Source organism: Lepidochelys kempii, chromosome 5 (genome assembly GCF_965140265.1).
Source record: "Lepidochelys kempii isolate rLepKem1 chromosome 5, rLepKem1.hap2, whole genome shotgun sequence".
Classification (NCBI taxonomy): domain Eukaryota; kingdom Metazoa; phylum Chordata; order Testudines; family Cheloniidae; genus Lepidochelys; species Lepidochelys kempii.
In genome coordinates this window covers 43,500,552-43,516,512 of record NC_133260.1, presented here as the reverse complement: position 1 = coordinate 43,516,512, position 15,961 = coordinate 43,500,552, and the positions used below count along the sequence as shown (strand labels likewise).

General features: G+C 40.3%; 1 protein-coding gene across 5 annotated transcripts in view; it reads right to left on the bottom strand.

Moving 5' to 3' along the window:
* MAST4 (microtubule associated serine/threonine kinase family member 4) overlaps positions 1-15,961 on the bottom strand; it is a 445,876-nt gene that overhangs the window by 82,947 nt on the left and 346,968 nt on the right. For all 5 annotated transcript variants that reach the window (XM_073344102.1, XM_073344105.1, XM_073344103.1 and 2 more), the window contains 3 exons: positions 15,821-15,909; positions 5,329-5,398; positions 1,702-1,780 (listed from right to left, as the gene is read on the bottom strand). In XM_073344102.1, the coding sequence (XP_073200203.1) occupies positions 1,702-1,780; positions 5,329-5,398; positions 15,821-15,909 (238 nt within the window). The remainder of the gene's footprint in view (positions 1-1,701; positions 1,781-5,328; positions 5,399-15,820; positions 15,910-15,961) is intronic.

Below are 15,961 nucleotides of genomic sequence, written 5' to 3'. Positions count from 1 at the left end.
TTTACCCCTTTTTCCAGATCATTAATGAATATGTTGAATAGGACTGGACCCAGAATAGACCCCTGTGGGACACCACTATTTACCTCTCTCCATTCTGAAATTGACCATTTATACTTACCCTTTGTTTCCTATCTCTTAACCAGTTACCTATCCATGAAAGCCTCTTATCCTGTGGCAGCTTATTTTGCGTAAGAGCCTTTGGTCAGGAACCTTGTCAAAGGCTTTCTGAAAATCTAAGTACTAAGTATAATGGTGATAGAGTTGCTATAGCAATTACTTAGTGGTTGACAAATTCCATTCTGTCAATATTTTCAAGCATTTTCATGGAGCACAGCACATCACTTTTCATCTGAATCCAAAGGGAAGCGTCTGCATGTGCATGATGGAAAATGGTTAGGGAATTAATCCTAAACATGACAAGTTACTTGCTAAAAGGAAGAACTACACCAAGTGTGTGTGTGTGTGTGTAGGGGCACAGTGAGGAGGAAAATCAGTGCTGTTGAGTTATTTTTAAGCTATGCACATTTTCTCAACTTGTTTTTGAAGTCAGGAAGACAAGAATATGCTTAACCTTCACAAACCCTTTGTGGAAAAAACAGACTAAGAGCTGATTATTAATATGCACCTGTCAAATGCTATCAAGGCTTAGTATGGGTAACTGAACTATTTCTCGAGAAAAGATTAACTGTGCATAAGGAAAAAGTAAAGTTACCTGAATGGTTCAAGGAGTGAGTTTAAGAAGGGAACACCAGATATCTAATAAAATATACATGATTTTACATACTATCTCACTAATTGGGACAAGCTGTGGGCATAATACAAGACTGAAGACAAAATCACGAACTTTCAAGGTGGGGCTAGCCAACAGAACTGCTTAGTTGCAGACTATAAGACACTTTGCTGCACCAGAACACTCTCTCATAGACTTTAAGGTCAGAAGGGACTATTACGATCGCCTAGTCTGACCTCCTGCACAACGCAGGCCACAGAATCTCACCCATCCACTCCTGTAACAAACCCCTGACCTATGTCTGAGCTACTGAAGTCCTCAAATCGTGGTTTAAAGACTTCAAGGTGCAGAGAATCCTCCAGCAAGTGACCCGTGCCCCACGCTGCAGAGGAAGGCGAAAACCCCCCATATGATGTGTAGAAGTGCAGACCCCCATAACTTATGCTTCTCTCACTGTGAATCTCCTCAGTAGTGGAAATGAACCATTACCTATGCCATTCTGCTCTCATGCATTTCCCAGTATAGGCAGAATGTGTGTTGAGAAGGAACGGCAAGGGCAAGATTAGCCTAAAATCAAATAGTCTACACTTGTCAATAGTTTTAAGACAAGATGGTGGCATAACAAGTACAAAGATAACAATGCCAACTGTTGTATGTAGCACACATAATAAAGTTAGAGCTATGCAAAGGGACATTTAGATCGCCATATCCCATAATAAATATGGGAGTCTCAGTAAATCAAACATAACCTTGTACATTCTTCCACTACTGGGTGATAATGTAGTTATGCATCACAAATGAAATGCCAGTACTGAAAGTGTGCATATCTTCCTTGTCAGCACATCGTCTGATGCATACCTTATCCGGGGTGACAAAAGGCATATGTTATATTTTATTTCTCACAAGGTGGCCTGTTTGAGAAAATACTGTATGTAGTTGAAATCTATCTGTAAAATAAAGCTGGCACTTACAGAAACCGTTGAGCTGGGTGTATTTGTACCATAGCCAGAGGAGGGGAGAGAAGCCAAAGACCAGCGGCGTCCATCAGTCCTGTTGTGAAATTGAGGTTAGTCCAAGAGAACACTGCAGAATCATTACACAGAAATACCTGGAAAACTATTATTCTTTAGAATTGCATTCCAGAAGGATGATACAATCAGGTTATTCACCAAAGAGTAAACTTTCACAGGCGGTCACAATAAACAAACATTATACAATTTTAATAGAATCAATGAGATGAAATAACTCGAAAGTGAATGAGCTGATTCATAATACTGATCTCTCGCTAATACACTCTGACAAAATGAAGACAGGGAATAATTATAGTTGTCAGGTTCAGCAGATGCAAATTAATGACAAGCAAATAAAAACATGTGACCAATACACAAACCATGATGCTACGAAATGTGGTGTAACCAACACAATCAACTAAAAGCAAAATATAATGGGAATGATTATTTCCATTATAAAAATGAAATCAGTACAAATTACTAGTAGGTTACTATCATTAAGTGGAAAGAACAATTAGACTAGAATTTAAACTCTTAAGAGCTATGAATACATGTAAAACACTCACATTTTAGTTAAATTACACCTTTGGAGGAGGAAATATTTATAAGCAAATACAATTTATAAGATAATACAATAAGCTAACCCCTACTGCTTCATGTGGCCCACATACAGACAATATGGAGCGTACACTTTCAAATAGACAAATCACAAAACAACTGTTATGGTTTTTGGTTACATTTACCTGTCATTTCGGTGCCCATGACTGGAGTACAATTGTGTATCAAATATGTTAAAACACAAGCAAAATAACAAAATGTATAAACATAACAAAATAGGGTTTGTTTTTAATATACAAAGCAGGTATTTTTGAAAAAATATTTTAAAAAAACACTGAATTTGAGATCAGGTACAAAGACCCCCAAACAATTCTGGTTTTGTGTAGGAAATGTAATTTCATAAAATAGGGCTTCATATCTCGAAATCTAAACATTTTGATGCTGCCTCCTCACCCTCCAAAAAAGTCTGTCTGAGAACATCACCATTATTCATTCTGGGCGAAATTTCAAGGTATGGCTTCCTACTCAGCATTACCCAATGAAACTCCAACTCAAGTCATCAGGATGGATGTGGACTGAGTAAAACGTGAGTAAGGAGTTCATGATATAGTCCCACAGATACAGATGATTATGTGTATGCTCAGAGTCACACAAGTTTGTGGCAGAGTCACTAACAGCATCAATAAAACCAGGATCAGAACTCAGGAATCCCTGGCTGTCAGTCCCCCATGGTAACTCTAGACCATGCTGCCTCATGTAAAAAAGTAAATGATGTAGGTCTGGTTAGTGTCACAGGGGTGAACAATGCTTGCCTACACTATCCATTCACCATTGAAATTTTTCCATTTTTACATAATCCTAATCCTATCTATTGTATGAGTTCTACCAGGATTAAATAGTATGAATTGTATAGTACTGTAGAACTAGTGTTGCTCCACACTAAAGAAAACACATGTCAGAACAAAGGGTATGATTTGTGGAGATTTATTCGGTCCATTTATTCACAATGAACAAACACGGAACACACTGGAAAATTTTGCACATCTCTCTGTCTCCATGATCTTGTTTTGTAATGTATTAACCCTCTTTTCTCTGAGGTATTGATGAGCATCTTTCCAGTGAATGAACAATTCCAAAAAGAGGTTTGTTCCTTTTAGCTCAGATATATAAATTAAATTTGTTTAGTATAGAAAGAAAGACCAGCTGAAAGATGTAAACAATGGCGTATCCTGTATATTTTGCAGCTGTGAAGCAGAAATAATTTGTTTCATCAGATTACTTGGGTTAAACATGTTTCCTCCACTAATACACAAAGACCAACCCATTTTTATTACCGTAACATGGTGCATGAATATAATCTTGAGATACATAGCGCCTTTCCCTAAGAAAATGACATACAAATACCGTATGGATCAAAAATGTTTAAGTTAATGTTTCATGTATAAAATGCTATCAAGCAAATTCGCTACAAAACTTAAATACACTGCTCTTCAAGTTCTGAAGCTAGATCCTTTACTTTGATCTGCAAAATGGAAATGTCCTGGAAATTACTTTCACTTTCCAAATTCATCTCTTCTACCCCCTCCCTCCACCCCCACAAATTAATTTTAAATAAAGATAAAGTTTGAAAGTAGAAGAGAATACAAGATGAAAAGGATTGAATCCAGAACCTGATATATGGTATTTGTAATATGGGCTGCCATTACTGCTGAAGTAGTACAATATTATACATCCCAACAGAAAAGATGTACAAGAATTCCAGGTAAACTGCGCGTGGTATCAGGTATCATGAACACTGTCATGACAGAAATAAAATGGACTTTTCTTAGTATTTCAGTGTAATTTACATGATAAAGCATTTAATGACAGGAATTGTTTGAGATACTTTTTTAAATGGTACCAAACACTATCACTAACATCCTCATCTTAAGTAATGTTCAATTTCTCTCATTGGTTTTTCTCATGAGCTATTTTAGTGTATTTATAAATTTATTAAATATCTCCTCCTTCATGGAAATATATTTTTGGATACTATTTTACATGGTAAAATACTGATTCGGCTAGTTTTTAAATCACAGTCAGATTAAACATAGATGACAACAGATGCTGGTTATATTCCTCCATAAGAATTTCAAAACATAGATTTGTATTAAACACCACTGCAGATGTCAGAAGCTAGAGTTGAGCCACACAAAGCATGTACAAATGAAGCTCTCTCCCCTCGCTTGAACTGTTTCATAAAGAGCCAAAGCCCTTTTCTTACACTGGGTATAAGATTTATCCCCGTCTGACAACCTGTGTATCTGAAAGTCCTGAAATGAAACAAAGTTGCACCAACTAGTGTTCTCTCACTGATGAATGAGGCAGCTACGTGAGTAACTGCCGTGATACTTAATGCATCACCTAAAACACAGCCATCTGATGTCATTTATTTTGCGGACACACTGAGGTCAACATATAAACTCTACCTACCCCGCCAGCCAGGTAAGTGGAAGAGATTTTAAGTAATATGAAACCACACTGGCATGAATAGGCGGTCTGCTGTGACAAGTTATTTACTCAGTTTATGGTTAATTTATTAATAATTTACATCAAAACTGTACCAACATAAATTAATTAATCCTCACAACACACCTGCAAGTCAGGTAATTGTCTCAACTATACAGCTGGGGAAACTACTTAGGTCTGTGACTGAAGCTTGCCTATGCTATCCATTTACTATTGAAGTGTCTCAATTTTTACAAGATCTGAATCTGACTGATTGTATGAGTCCTACCAATGAAAAGAATTTGACTGAAGATACATATGAGCAAAATTAAATTTTAAAACGTACTTTTAAAAGGCACAATTGCATTGCATCAATCACTCAGCGAGGTTGTGTGTTGTTTAAGGACTAAAATAGTTAATATAAAAAAATCAAATAATTCTGAATTACTGACATTTCCACATATTTTGTGAGTCAGTCCCTCTGTGTATAGGAACATTTCCACCATACAAAAGGTACTTTACGCATAGCAAACAAACTCCTACCTTCGTGCAAAAGAAAAATGGGCTGAGGCACTGGGGGAGAAATTTCTTGGGCTGTCTTGAGGACTGCTTCCTGTCACGGGGCAAAGATAAAGGAGAAAAAGAAATCAGACACAAAGCAAGTATCTTACAGTTCCAGAGAGCCTAGAACCAATCCTCAATACAAAGATAAGTCTGTAAGGGTTCTGAAAGAACTGGACTCCCAATATAACATCTTATTTAAAGTAAAATTTCAGTTAACGAAACTAGTAATGAAGATCAAATTTAATTTCATATAAAGCCAGTTCTCGCCATTTTCAAAAGCACAGATCAATTAATTCAACATTACAGGAATAATATGTTAATTTGAAAGAAATACAACTTGAAGTTTGGAAACACACTATTTTTAAAGTCATTATCAATATTTAAAAATATTAGAAAACCCCAGAAATTGACTGCCGTAAGAATATAGTCCTTAAACATATTTTCTCTATAGTTTTTCCTCTTGCCAACTGTACTGGGAATTCCTGGAGCTCTCTAAAAGCCAACAGTGTCACAAAACAATTGAAACGGAAATTTTTCCCCTGGACTGGTTAGACCAAAGGCCTGCTTGGAGAGGTGAAGTCCTTAAGTGACGTGCAGAAGTGATTGCACATTGTGAACAGGAGGACATCTCCTTTGGGGGCTTGTTACTTTCTCACATTAGACATGCTACCTGCCACTGATCAGAGAGAAAGCTTGATGGCAGCTGTTAAGGGGAAGTTCACCAGTGCTCCAGCTTGCCTTGGCCATTCAGCATATGTTATTAGACCATTTGGATTGTCTAAAGGGGAAATGTAAAGGTGACACTTGCAAAAAAGAAAAAAAAAGTTCTTTTTAAAGGAGCATTGCCGTATGAGACATATTAAAAAAACTTCTAAATTAAAGAATAGATTCTGATCACACACATTTAAAGAATAAGTAGAAGAGCAACTTATTTACTGTACTGTTGGACACTAAATGAAATCTGCAATTATAATTAGGAGTAAGGAGAGCAAGACTTCTGAGTATATACTCAAAGTAAACATTTAAAGAGGATACATTACTATCCATGTTCAAAAAGAAAAGCCTAATCCAACAGAGGAGCTGTCTGAACGACTTCAAGTGTGCTCAATTTCTACTGAAATTTTTCAATTAACATTACACATTTTATAGTGATGTCCTCAGCAGATGCCATTAATTTTATGATACAGTATAATCATCAAGACATTGAGTTGCTAAACACTAAGAAACCCATTCTTTTTTGGGAGCAGAATCAGGATGTGTTTACAGCTGCGCTGAAATCATACCTTTACATCTGTTCTTTCCTGAGCCCCAGGAGACAAGAATTCCATGTTAGCTAGCCAGCACCCCTGACTCTTTTTTGTCCATTTATCTATCACAGCAGAACTAAGTTTTCAACTTTCTCCCCTCCCCCAATACCACAGCTTCTTCATTACTCTTCATATACCTCTGGGGGCCTTGATAATTTCAAGGTGACAGGGATTTTTGTTCCCTAAGGGGAAAAACATCTAAAACCAGACATCGTGGCATAGATTTTGATCTTTGTTTGAGGGCTAGCACAATTTATTCTTGTCCTGCATGAACTGCAAACACCAAATTACTGAGAGCAACAGTTCATTTAATTTAACAGCTCCTAACTGGATTCCTCTTGCTACTAGGATAGCTTATTAAATAAAGATAAGCTTTAAAAAAAAAAAAAAAAGACATGCTGTGCAGAGAAAACGTGGCCACTCATTCCAGATACCACACCAAAAAGCAGGGAGCTGTGTCTGGGAAAACACAGTAGGCTTAGATGAATGAGAAGACAAAGAACCTGCCTTGGCATTTTACAGAGACCAGAAATCGGTAATTTAAAATATAAACGTTGTAGATGATAAGCACCTTCTGACAGTAAAGGGTTTGAAATATGCACATGAGGTCGTTTTATAAATCTTGACTACTGTTTCCATTGATAACTATTTAAACACCACATATTTACATTTGTTTACATTAAGTATGCTGCTGAGAGATGTAATTACCCATCGGTCATTTATTCAGATTATATTCTTAACTTTTTCATGAAAAATTGTACTTTTCCCCCCACAAAATATGACCATTGCTTTCAGGTGATACAGAACCTCTACTTCTCTAGCATCACCAGGAGCAGCATAGAACTTTTATCATTTTATCATTATCATTTATCAGATAAAATAAGAAAGATTCAATAAATCCTCTTCATGCAGGAGAGTCAGACTTGACTAATGTCAATCAATTTGTAAACTGATTTCTCTGGAATCTTCAGATTTCCAACAAACACATTACAAATAATTCCTGAATACCAGTTGAATCATGGGGGTTTATCTAGACGTCTGAGTAACAAAATAATTCAAACAGTCAAGACTGCAAATAGGGAAGAAAAAAACCTCAGAGTGACTGGGGTGACTAGTACTACTGCTGTGGTATTCCAGAAAAGCAAGACAGATTAGAACCAGAGTCCTATACGTGACCTTCATCCCTCACAGCATTCATCCACCCATCTGCAAGTCAATACCTGAGAGACTTTCAAATGAAAACCATTGCCAGTTAATTCTCTGCCCATATGTGCAGTGCTTGCTTATTATTCAAATCCTGCTGTTTCCAGGGATTTGTTGGCTGTTGTATATTTTAGTCCTAAATTATTTTATATACTTCTGAGATTACTGCTGATGTTTCTGACCTGATAAAGTACACCTGACTGGTGACCAGACATTAGGTGGGTAATTAAACTATCAACCCCAGGGAGAAGTAACAGAGTGAATAGGTAATCAACATACCAAAACAATACTTTACCTAATGGCAATACACTCAGGGTGCCTCATTTTGCAGGCAGTTATGGTTAAGAAAGCTATATCCAGATTAATTAAATTGTTGGATTGTTTTGTAATTAGCTTCAAGAAATCCTGTGTATTCACCACAGAGGAAAGAACTGCAAATCTTTCGGAAAGGCATATGTTGCACTCACTATAGATTATTAATGCATTTTTAATAGCTGTCTACTTACAAAATAAAGAGTTTCTGATGCAATGACTTTCTATTAGCACTGAGGGAATCTAGCACTGAGGGAATCAGAGATTAATGATAATTGCTATTATAAACTCCTGGTGGATCAGAACATTAGCCCCACTTTGACGCCTTGTTGTCATTTGATGATCTCCTTAGCATTTTAACATCACAGCAATATAACATAACAATAGGTAGAATATGCCTTTGTATTGGGGTTTCCGCCTAGCTATTCAGTCATGAAATCTTGTCATAAAGCAGACAAAATCCAAGAAGCCATAGAAGGTTGCAAGTTTGGCTTTTGTAATGTAACCAACTGTGCTAGTCAGTGAAACACAAAGCTCAGCAGCAGAATAATTTTCAGTTAGTTATCCAGGTGCTACTCACTGAGATCTGTGCAGGGGTGAAGAGCTCAAGTTATTTAAAAAAACTGGATGAAGCTACCCGTGACACCCACAGATGACTGTCCCCAGTTCGAGTAAGGAAAGGGTTTGCAAACTCTTAAGATCTGGTTGTCTGCTAGTGGGGGCCCTCTCTACTCTGATAAGAGAACTACTAAACATTTTGCTAAATGTGTTTGTTATGGTTGGCAGCTGGCTTGCTTCTTGGATATTCTTTGCTCTCAGTCTAGATGACATTGACATCTCTTGGCAGGTTTAGCAGTGTTTGCTTGATGCCATTAGAGATTAACATTGGACAGATATGGGTCTACAGGAGAATAGGAAGGGTAGAAGCCCAGGGACAAAATATGTATCTACAAAGCACATTTATTATTATTTTCTCTAAACTGGAATTAGGTTTCAAGATTATTGATATGTACAGACAGGTGAATCCTCCACTCACTAACTGGAAATGCAGAGTTCATGCCATTCAATAGCATTAAATAGCATTAAAAGCAGCAGCAGTTTAATAAAAAAGAAAGTAAATATAGTTAAGCATCGGATGCCATCTCTGTTGCAAAACAGAGGTTGTGGGCATACTAGGGGTAGGAAGAACTTTTGCAAATTTTGACCAATTTAACTCCTTTTTAAAAAGATGTTAGGATTTAAATTTTAAATGGATTTAGATAGTGTTAGGAAACTTGAATCAGAGTACAATTTATAATTTAAAACTTTTGCCCCCTTTCCCATATACATTATAAACAGCAAATTACCTTAATTTTAGTTGTACAAGGAAAGAAGACCACACATTATTAAAATCCTCCATCTATTAATAATGTGATAACTCAAGTCACTCAGAGCGATTCAGAATTCTAATTTTTTTTTTCATTTTCTCAGATAGTTAATGATTAGAGCTGGTGGAAAACAGCTATCCCATCCTGAGAAAATTTTCAAGTTCAAAATTTTCATAACTTCAAGTTTCAAGTTAGATGTTTCAAGTTTCAAGAATAATTCCCATTCTACATCAGGGCAAATCCGAGACTTCTTGAAATATTTTGTGAAAAAAATGAGAACAGCTATTAGCCCAGTGGTTAGAACACTCAGTTAGGTCTCCCATATCACGAGTACCCAAACCACCAGGCTACTGAGTCAGTCTCTTTCTCTCGCCCAATGAATATATACACATACAATGTGGGCCAGGAGAGACAGAGAACCCCACACTACAAAAGTTAAGGAGGTCACCTGGGATATGAGAAACCAAGGTACAAGTCCCTGCTCTGAATCACTCAGAGTAAAGACTTATTAAATGTTCATTAGGTCAGAGAGAGAAATAAGGTAGAGAACAGAATTAAACTAGTGTTTCCGACATCACAGGTGAGTGCCCAAACCACAGAGCTATTTGTATATTTAAAGGTGAGTGGTTTCTCTTTTTCCTCTCTCAATTTTATCCTGGGCCTTAGATACTTTCCCGGGAAAAGTTTCTGCTTTGATGAATTTGCATTTTCTGATGGAAAAAATTACATTCAAAAATTCCCAACCAGCTGAATTAATGATGTACCAAGGAGTGATACAACAGTTATACCCATGTGCAAACGTGTGCGTAAACACACTTCAATTAATGGAGAATTAAAAAAAAGATTATACATTCATGCAACCTCATGTGATTGATGAATTGGCACCGGTGCCTTTAGATGGGTCAAGTGCACAATGCTGCTAAGTACATGAAGGCTCCATGCACTGCTTTGGATCAGACTTCACACTCTAATAGGCATGAGTGTAAAGTCTGAACGAGTGATCAATGTGCTTAGCCAAGGTGCCAACACCGTGGGTGCTCCAGGGCTAGAGCACCCATGGGGGAAAAAATGGTGGGTGCTGAGCAGCCATCAGCAGTGCCCCTATCAGCACTTCCCCCTCCCCTCAGCGCCTCCTGTCCACCGGCGGGCCCCACAGATCAGCACTTCCCCCTCCCTGCGCCTCCCACCCCCTGCAATCAGCTTTTTAGCGGTGTACAGGAGGCTGCCCGGGGGCGGGGGGAGGGGGGAGGAGGAAGGGGAGGAGCGAAGATGCAGCGTGCTTGGGGGTGGAATTGGACAGGAAGAAACGGGGTGGAGCGGGGGCGAGAAGAGGTTGGGCGGGGCATAGGGAAAGGGTGGAGTAGGGGAAGGGCCTGGGGTAGAGCTGGGAGTCAAGCACCCCCCGGCACAATGGAAAGTTGGCTCCTGTGTGCTTAGCTCCCTTTTAATACAGGTAAGTCAATTAAAATACATTAAACTAGATCTACATAATGCCATGGCTGAGATTTAAATCACAGATACCAGCATTAAAGTTTACCATGAAATGCAGAACAGTTATACTGTGTATGCACAGAAGGATCAAGCAACAATTGCTGTGGAAACACACACAAAAAACAAAACAATACAAAACAAAAACAACAATAACCCTGAATTTCCTGACCTGGAGGAGATTCTAATTGCACACTTTGCCAATTTGGTTGTTCAGTAGAGGAGCTGGCTATGCTGGAGGCATTTAGCTGGAAAAGAGCTTTTAGTGACAATAGCACTAGATGCTGCCCAGGGTGGTGCAACAAACCCTTGCCTCCTATAACTCTGAATTTGTCTGTGGTTCCTGCAGAAATCAAAGGATCTATTGTCAAAGGTGTCATGGATCCCAAGGCCAGCCCCAGAAGGCTATAAGGGAGACTGAATAACCCAAGATCGTTAGTAAAAGGCTGAATGACAAGCTTTCAACCCTACCAATGAGATTACATCCATTCATATTAGTTTTCTGTTTTCACAAGAAAGAGAACTAGAAACATCTTTTAAACAACAAAAATGGAGACGTCCTTTATATGTGCAGGTGCCCCACACAGACATGCCTGTCGGGTGGAGGGGGCTGCAAGCCTTGTGGGCTCCAAAGTCTGACTTACTACCTATATCAGTTATCTCTGCACAGCTGCCCCGGTATCTTCACAGAACACAACAAATTGGTGCATATGCAAGAGAAGTTCTATATCTGATGCGCACTTCAGTTTGCTCTCTTCCATGGGCAGCTTGTGAACCTCTGCGTGCGGGAGGCTGGCCCCCATCCCCTCCCTTTCCACCCGAGACCCCGCCCCTTCCTGGAACCCAGAACCTCCCGAACCGCGGCCAGCAGCCCCCGCCTCGCAGCTCCCCCCAGCCCTGGGGCACCAGGAGGGAGAACGCACAGCGTCGCTTCAGCCTCCCCAGCCGCAGGAAGGCAGGCGGTATGGCCCAGCCCCTGCAGCCTAGCAGTGCCACCAAAGTGAGGCTCTGGGGGCGGAGTGTGGGCGAGGCCATGCCTGGCTGTTTGGGGAGGCTCAGCCTCCCCTACCGGCCACCCATGCTCTCTTTGTTTCCTTTAATCCCAACCACACCCACTTAAGCCTCCTCTCTGACTCAAGTTTAGAACTACTTAATGTTATGACAAGACACTACTGCAGTACCCGGGCTGCTCCCGGTTCCCATTACTTATCAATAAATCTGGCTAATCTTTGGCTGTTGCCACGCATTCAACAATCTCTAGTGACCTGCAATGCAGCTGCTTCATCAAGCAGCTTGTTGCTTCTTCACTCACTTCTCTTGGTCTCTCTACTTCGTATTCCTGGGGGAATTTCAAATTCTGTATATTTTTTTTTGTCAAAAACGACACAGTATAATCATGCCCGTTTCAATTATTTTGGTAATTTATTTCAAAATATGTGTCAGCATGTATGTTTGTAAGAATACAGACACCAAAAAGATTCCCCCAGGAGTACAGAGTTAAAGAAACCCCCATGACAACCCTGTTCCTATTTCTCCGTTATGCTTTTGTTGGGTGCCTCAGTCTGGGTGTGTCAGATGTGCCAGCTCTGCACATCTCGGGGGGAAAAACTCTGGCCCTCTGGTCTTTTAGTCAATTCCTGTTTTTCGCCCTGCCCCCATAGGGTTACCATATTTCAAGTTCCAAAATAAAGGACATTTCTGGGGAGGGGAAGGGAGAGCTGGAGGGGTGGGGGTTCAATTGGGGGGTATAAGAGGGGTGTGTGTGTGTGTACTTGCAGGGGGTATTAGAAGGTGCTGGAGGGAGTATTTGGGGGGCATTGGAGGTGGCTGCGCAGCCCCCCCCTCAGCTCAGACACCAGCACCCCCTCCGCCCAGAGCTCAGCCATGGGCCCAGGCATCTGCATCCCCTCCATCCAGAGCTCAGTCGCAGGGCACCCCCCTGGCCCAGACAATCGCACCCTCCCAGCCCAGCCACAGGCAACACTCCATGCAGCTTTGTTACGGTCTTGACAGGCAGAGACAACCTGTACCTGCTGATAGTGAGGGAGGCAAAATTTAAAGATTTGTTCGCCACCATAACAGTTCAAGTCACGTCCCCCTGGCAGATACTCCCCCTTACCCTCAGTCTCCCCTCCCGGAAAGCAGTGGCCCCTCCCTGAAACTCCCAGCCGTTGCTCCTGTCTCTCCTAAAGGGTGCAGCTCACAGGCTCCAGCAGCTGCTGCACAGGGAGGGGCCCAGCGGCACCATGTGACTGACCAAATCCAGGAACCGCAGCCCACCCTTGTGGGCACGCTGCGAGCTACGGAGAAGGGCTCTGCCGGGTCCAGTGGCCCCAGCAGCGGCCAGCAGCTCTGCAGCACCAATTCTGTGGGAAAAAAATGAAATTCTGTGCAGAACATTAATTCTTCGCAAATTCTGAAGGTGCAGTGGTGCAGAATTTCCCCAGGGATAACTTTGGTATGACAACTAGGCTGCTAATTAAAACAATTCTCCATGTTTCTCCCAAGAACTCCAGATTTTCCCATCCCACTAGCATATACACGAAGGGCTGGTAGCTAGAGTTGCCAACCCTCCAGGATTGTCCTCAAGTCTCCAGGAACCAAAGATTAATCTTTAATTAAAGATTATGTCATGGGATGAAATCCTCCAGATACATGTCCAACCAAAATTGGCAACCGTACTGGTAGCTGTCTCCTCTACAACAGACATCAAACAGTGGTCCCAGAGTAAAAGGTGGAAAAAGTAAAATAACAAAGGGGCTCTGCAGTAGTAACAAATAATTCTCAAGAGCTTCTGCAACCTTCCCTGCTTCTTTCAGCTGCATCATGGAAAAATGACCTTCCAAACAATCATGAACTATGGAACAATACAGTAAAGATACAGCCTCATCTTCAAATAGTTTTAGAAGGTGTTTATTTAGTACAGGAGGGCAGATTTTAAAAACCCCACACACATCAGGAGCAATTCTGATAAGCCATGAATCTGATAAGCCATAAACCTAGTGTACTGAGGACTTTTCTATACTGAGAATTTGTCTCGATTCCAGCCATCAGCGGCCAGCTACTGGTGTAGCTGCACCAGTGTTAACTTCTAGTGTTGACAAGCAAAACCAGGATTTACACTGGTGCAGCTTATCTCTGTCTGAAAGGAGTGCAAACCACAGCTTTCCTGGTCTACAACAGATGCTTGAACTGTGGTGATTACATCAGTGGCTGGAATTATGGCAAATCCTTAATACAAACAAGGCCCAAAACTACACAACTGCAAAAACAGTCAGCAAACACATTAAGTGTGGGGTGGAATATATTAGAACATAAGCGATTCCAGTGGATCACTGGGAACTATTAACAATTATTGTAACAAACAGTCATGATAAGCTCTTGAATGGGTTGCATATATTGTGTAATGAAGGGGATGCCAAGTGGTTTCAAACCCCACATTTTACCTACCTTAATAATAATTAATACTAGCACTTATACTACTGTTTTTCATCTTAAAAGCTTCTCAGCCATATGACATCAATATAATTGTTCCCATTTTATAGATTGAAGAACTGAACAAGAGAGGTTAAGTGACTTGCCAAAAGCCATACACAGTCATTATCAGCCATGAATAAACATCAGAAGTTCGTGACTTCCAGGCTTTTGCTCAGGCCAGTAGACCATTCCTGTTGCTCTTTAAAATGATTGCAGCTTGGTATGAAACGTGTCAGATTCTAAGCACTGATCTATTTGTTTAAAAAAAAAAATGCACCCACTCTATTGCTGAGTTTGAAGCCTCACCAGTCCCTGCCTTCATGAACTGAAACAAAAACTCAAGCTCTCTTTGCAGGCTCTGCAATGGCATTATTCATCAATATTTATTCCTATAGCTGCATTGGGCTCTTGCCCACAATTGTGAGGATAGGCATATTTCTCACCTAACATTGCTGGTCAGCTGCATAAGACAGCCTGCTAATGTCTTACTGACTGAACCTACCATCCCCTTTTAAAAATGCAGATGAAACCCATCTTTCTCCTGTCTCCTTTAACTTGTAAGCTGTCAACCAGCTCCCCACAGCCACACTTTAACAACCTTTGACAGCCTGCCTGCCTATGGCTAATGCCAATTCCCACACTCACACCTTCTTATTGTAGCACTCCCAGGGATTTAATTGTGACACAACTGTACACACAATGCAACACAAAATAAATCTTTGTTGTACTGTATTCTGCTGTACAGACAAGATTCCTATACAAAACATATAATAAATAATAATAAAGCTGCTCTTATTTGCAGATTCATCCATAGATCTCAACGTACTTTTCAAACAAGGCGTCATGATCACCAATTTACAGACAGGAAAACCGAGGTACAGAAAGTTGAAGTGACCCTGCCCAATGTCAAACATAAGGTCAGCAACAGAACTGGGAACAGAACTCAAAATATCCTGATTTGCTATCAAATGTCCCATCCACTGACGACATTGCCTCTACCATACGTTGAAACGTATTGTATGTTCATTTCACACTGCACTGAGGTTGGAGATTGGGGAAAATCTCCATCTGTCAACATGTAATAAGGCAAAAATAATATTATCCACAGAAGCTATTTCCAGGGTGCCTATCACCATAGTTTAGTAGTTCCAAATGGTAATTAGGGCTCTCATCATGATTATGCACAAGCTTTAGTTATTACAAACAATGGAGAGAAAAGTTACACTGCAGGAGTGTAGTGGACTAGAAGATGTGTTTCTCTTAAAGAATTAAAGGCTTTAATACATATCATGGCACAGATAAAGGTAGGTGGTTTACCTGCATGAGCTGAAAGAGGTGAATGAGGCCGAGGCAGAGCTGGAGATTGGCCATTGCCTATTAAGCTCTTTCGGTTACTTGTCCGACAACTGTAGGGGGGAAAAAAAAGGTAACTTAAAACCAAAAAATGGTACACCCTCT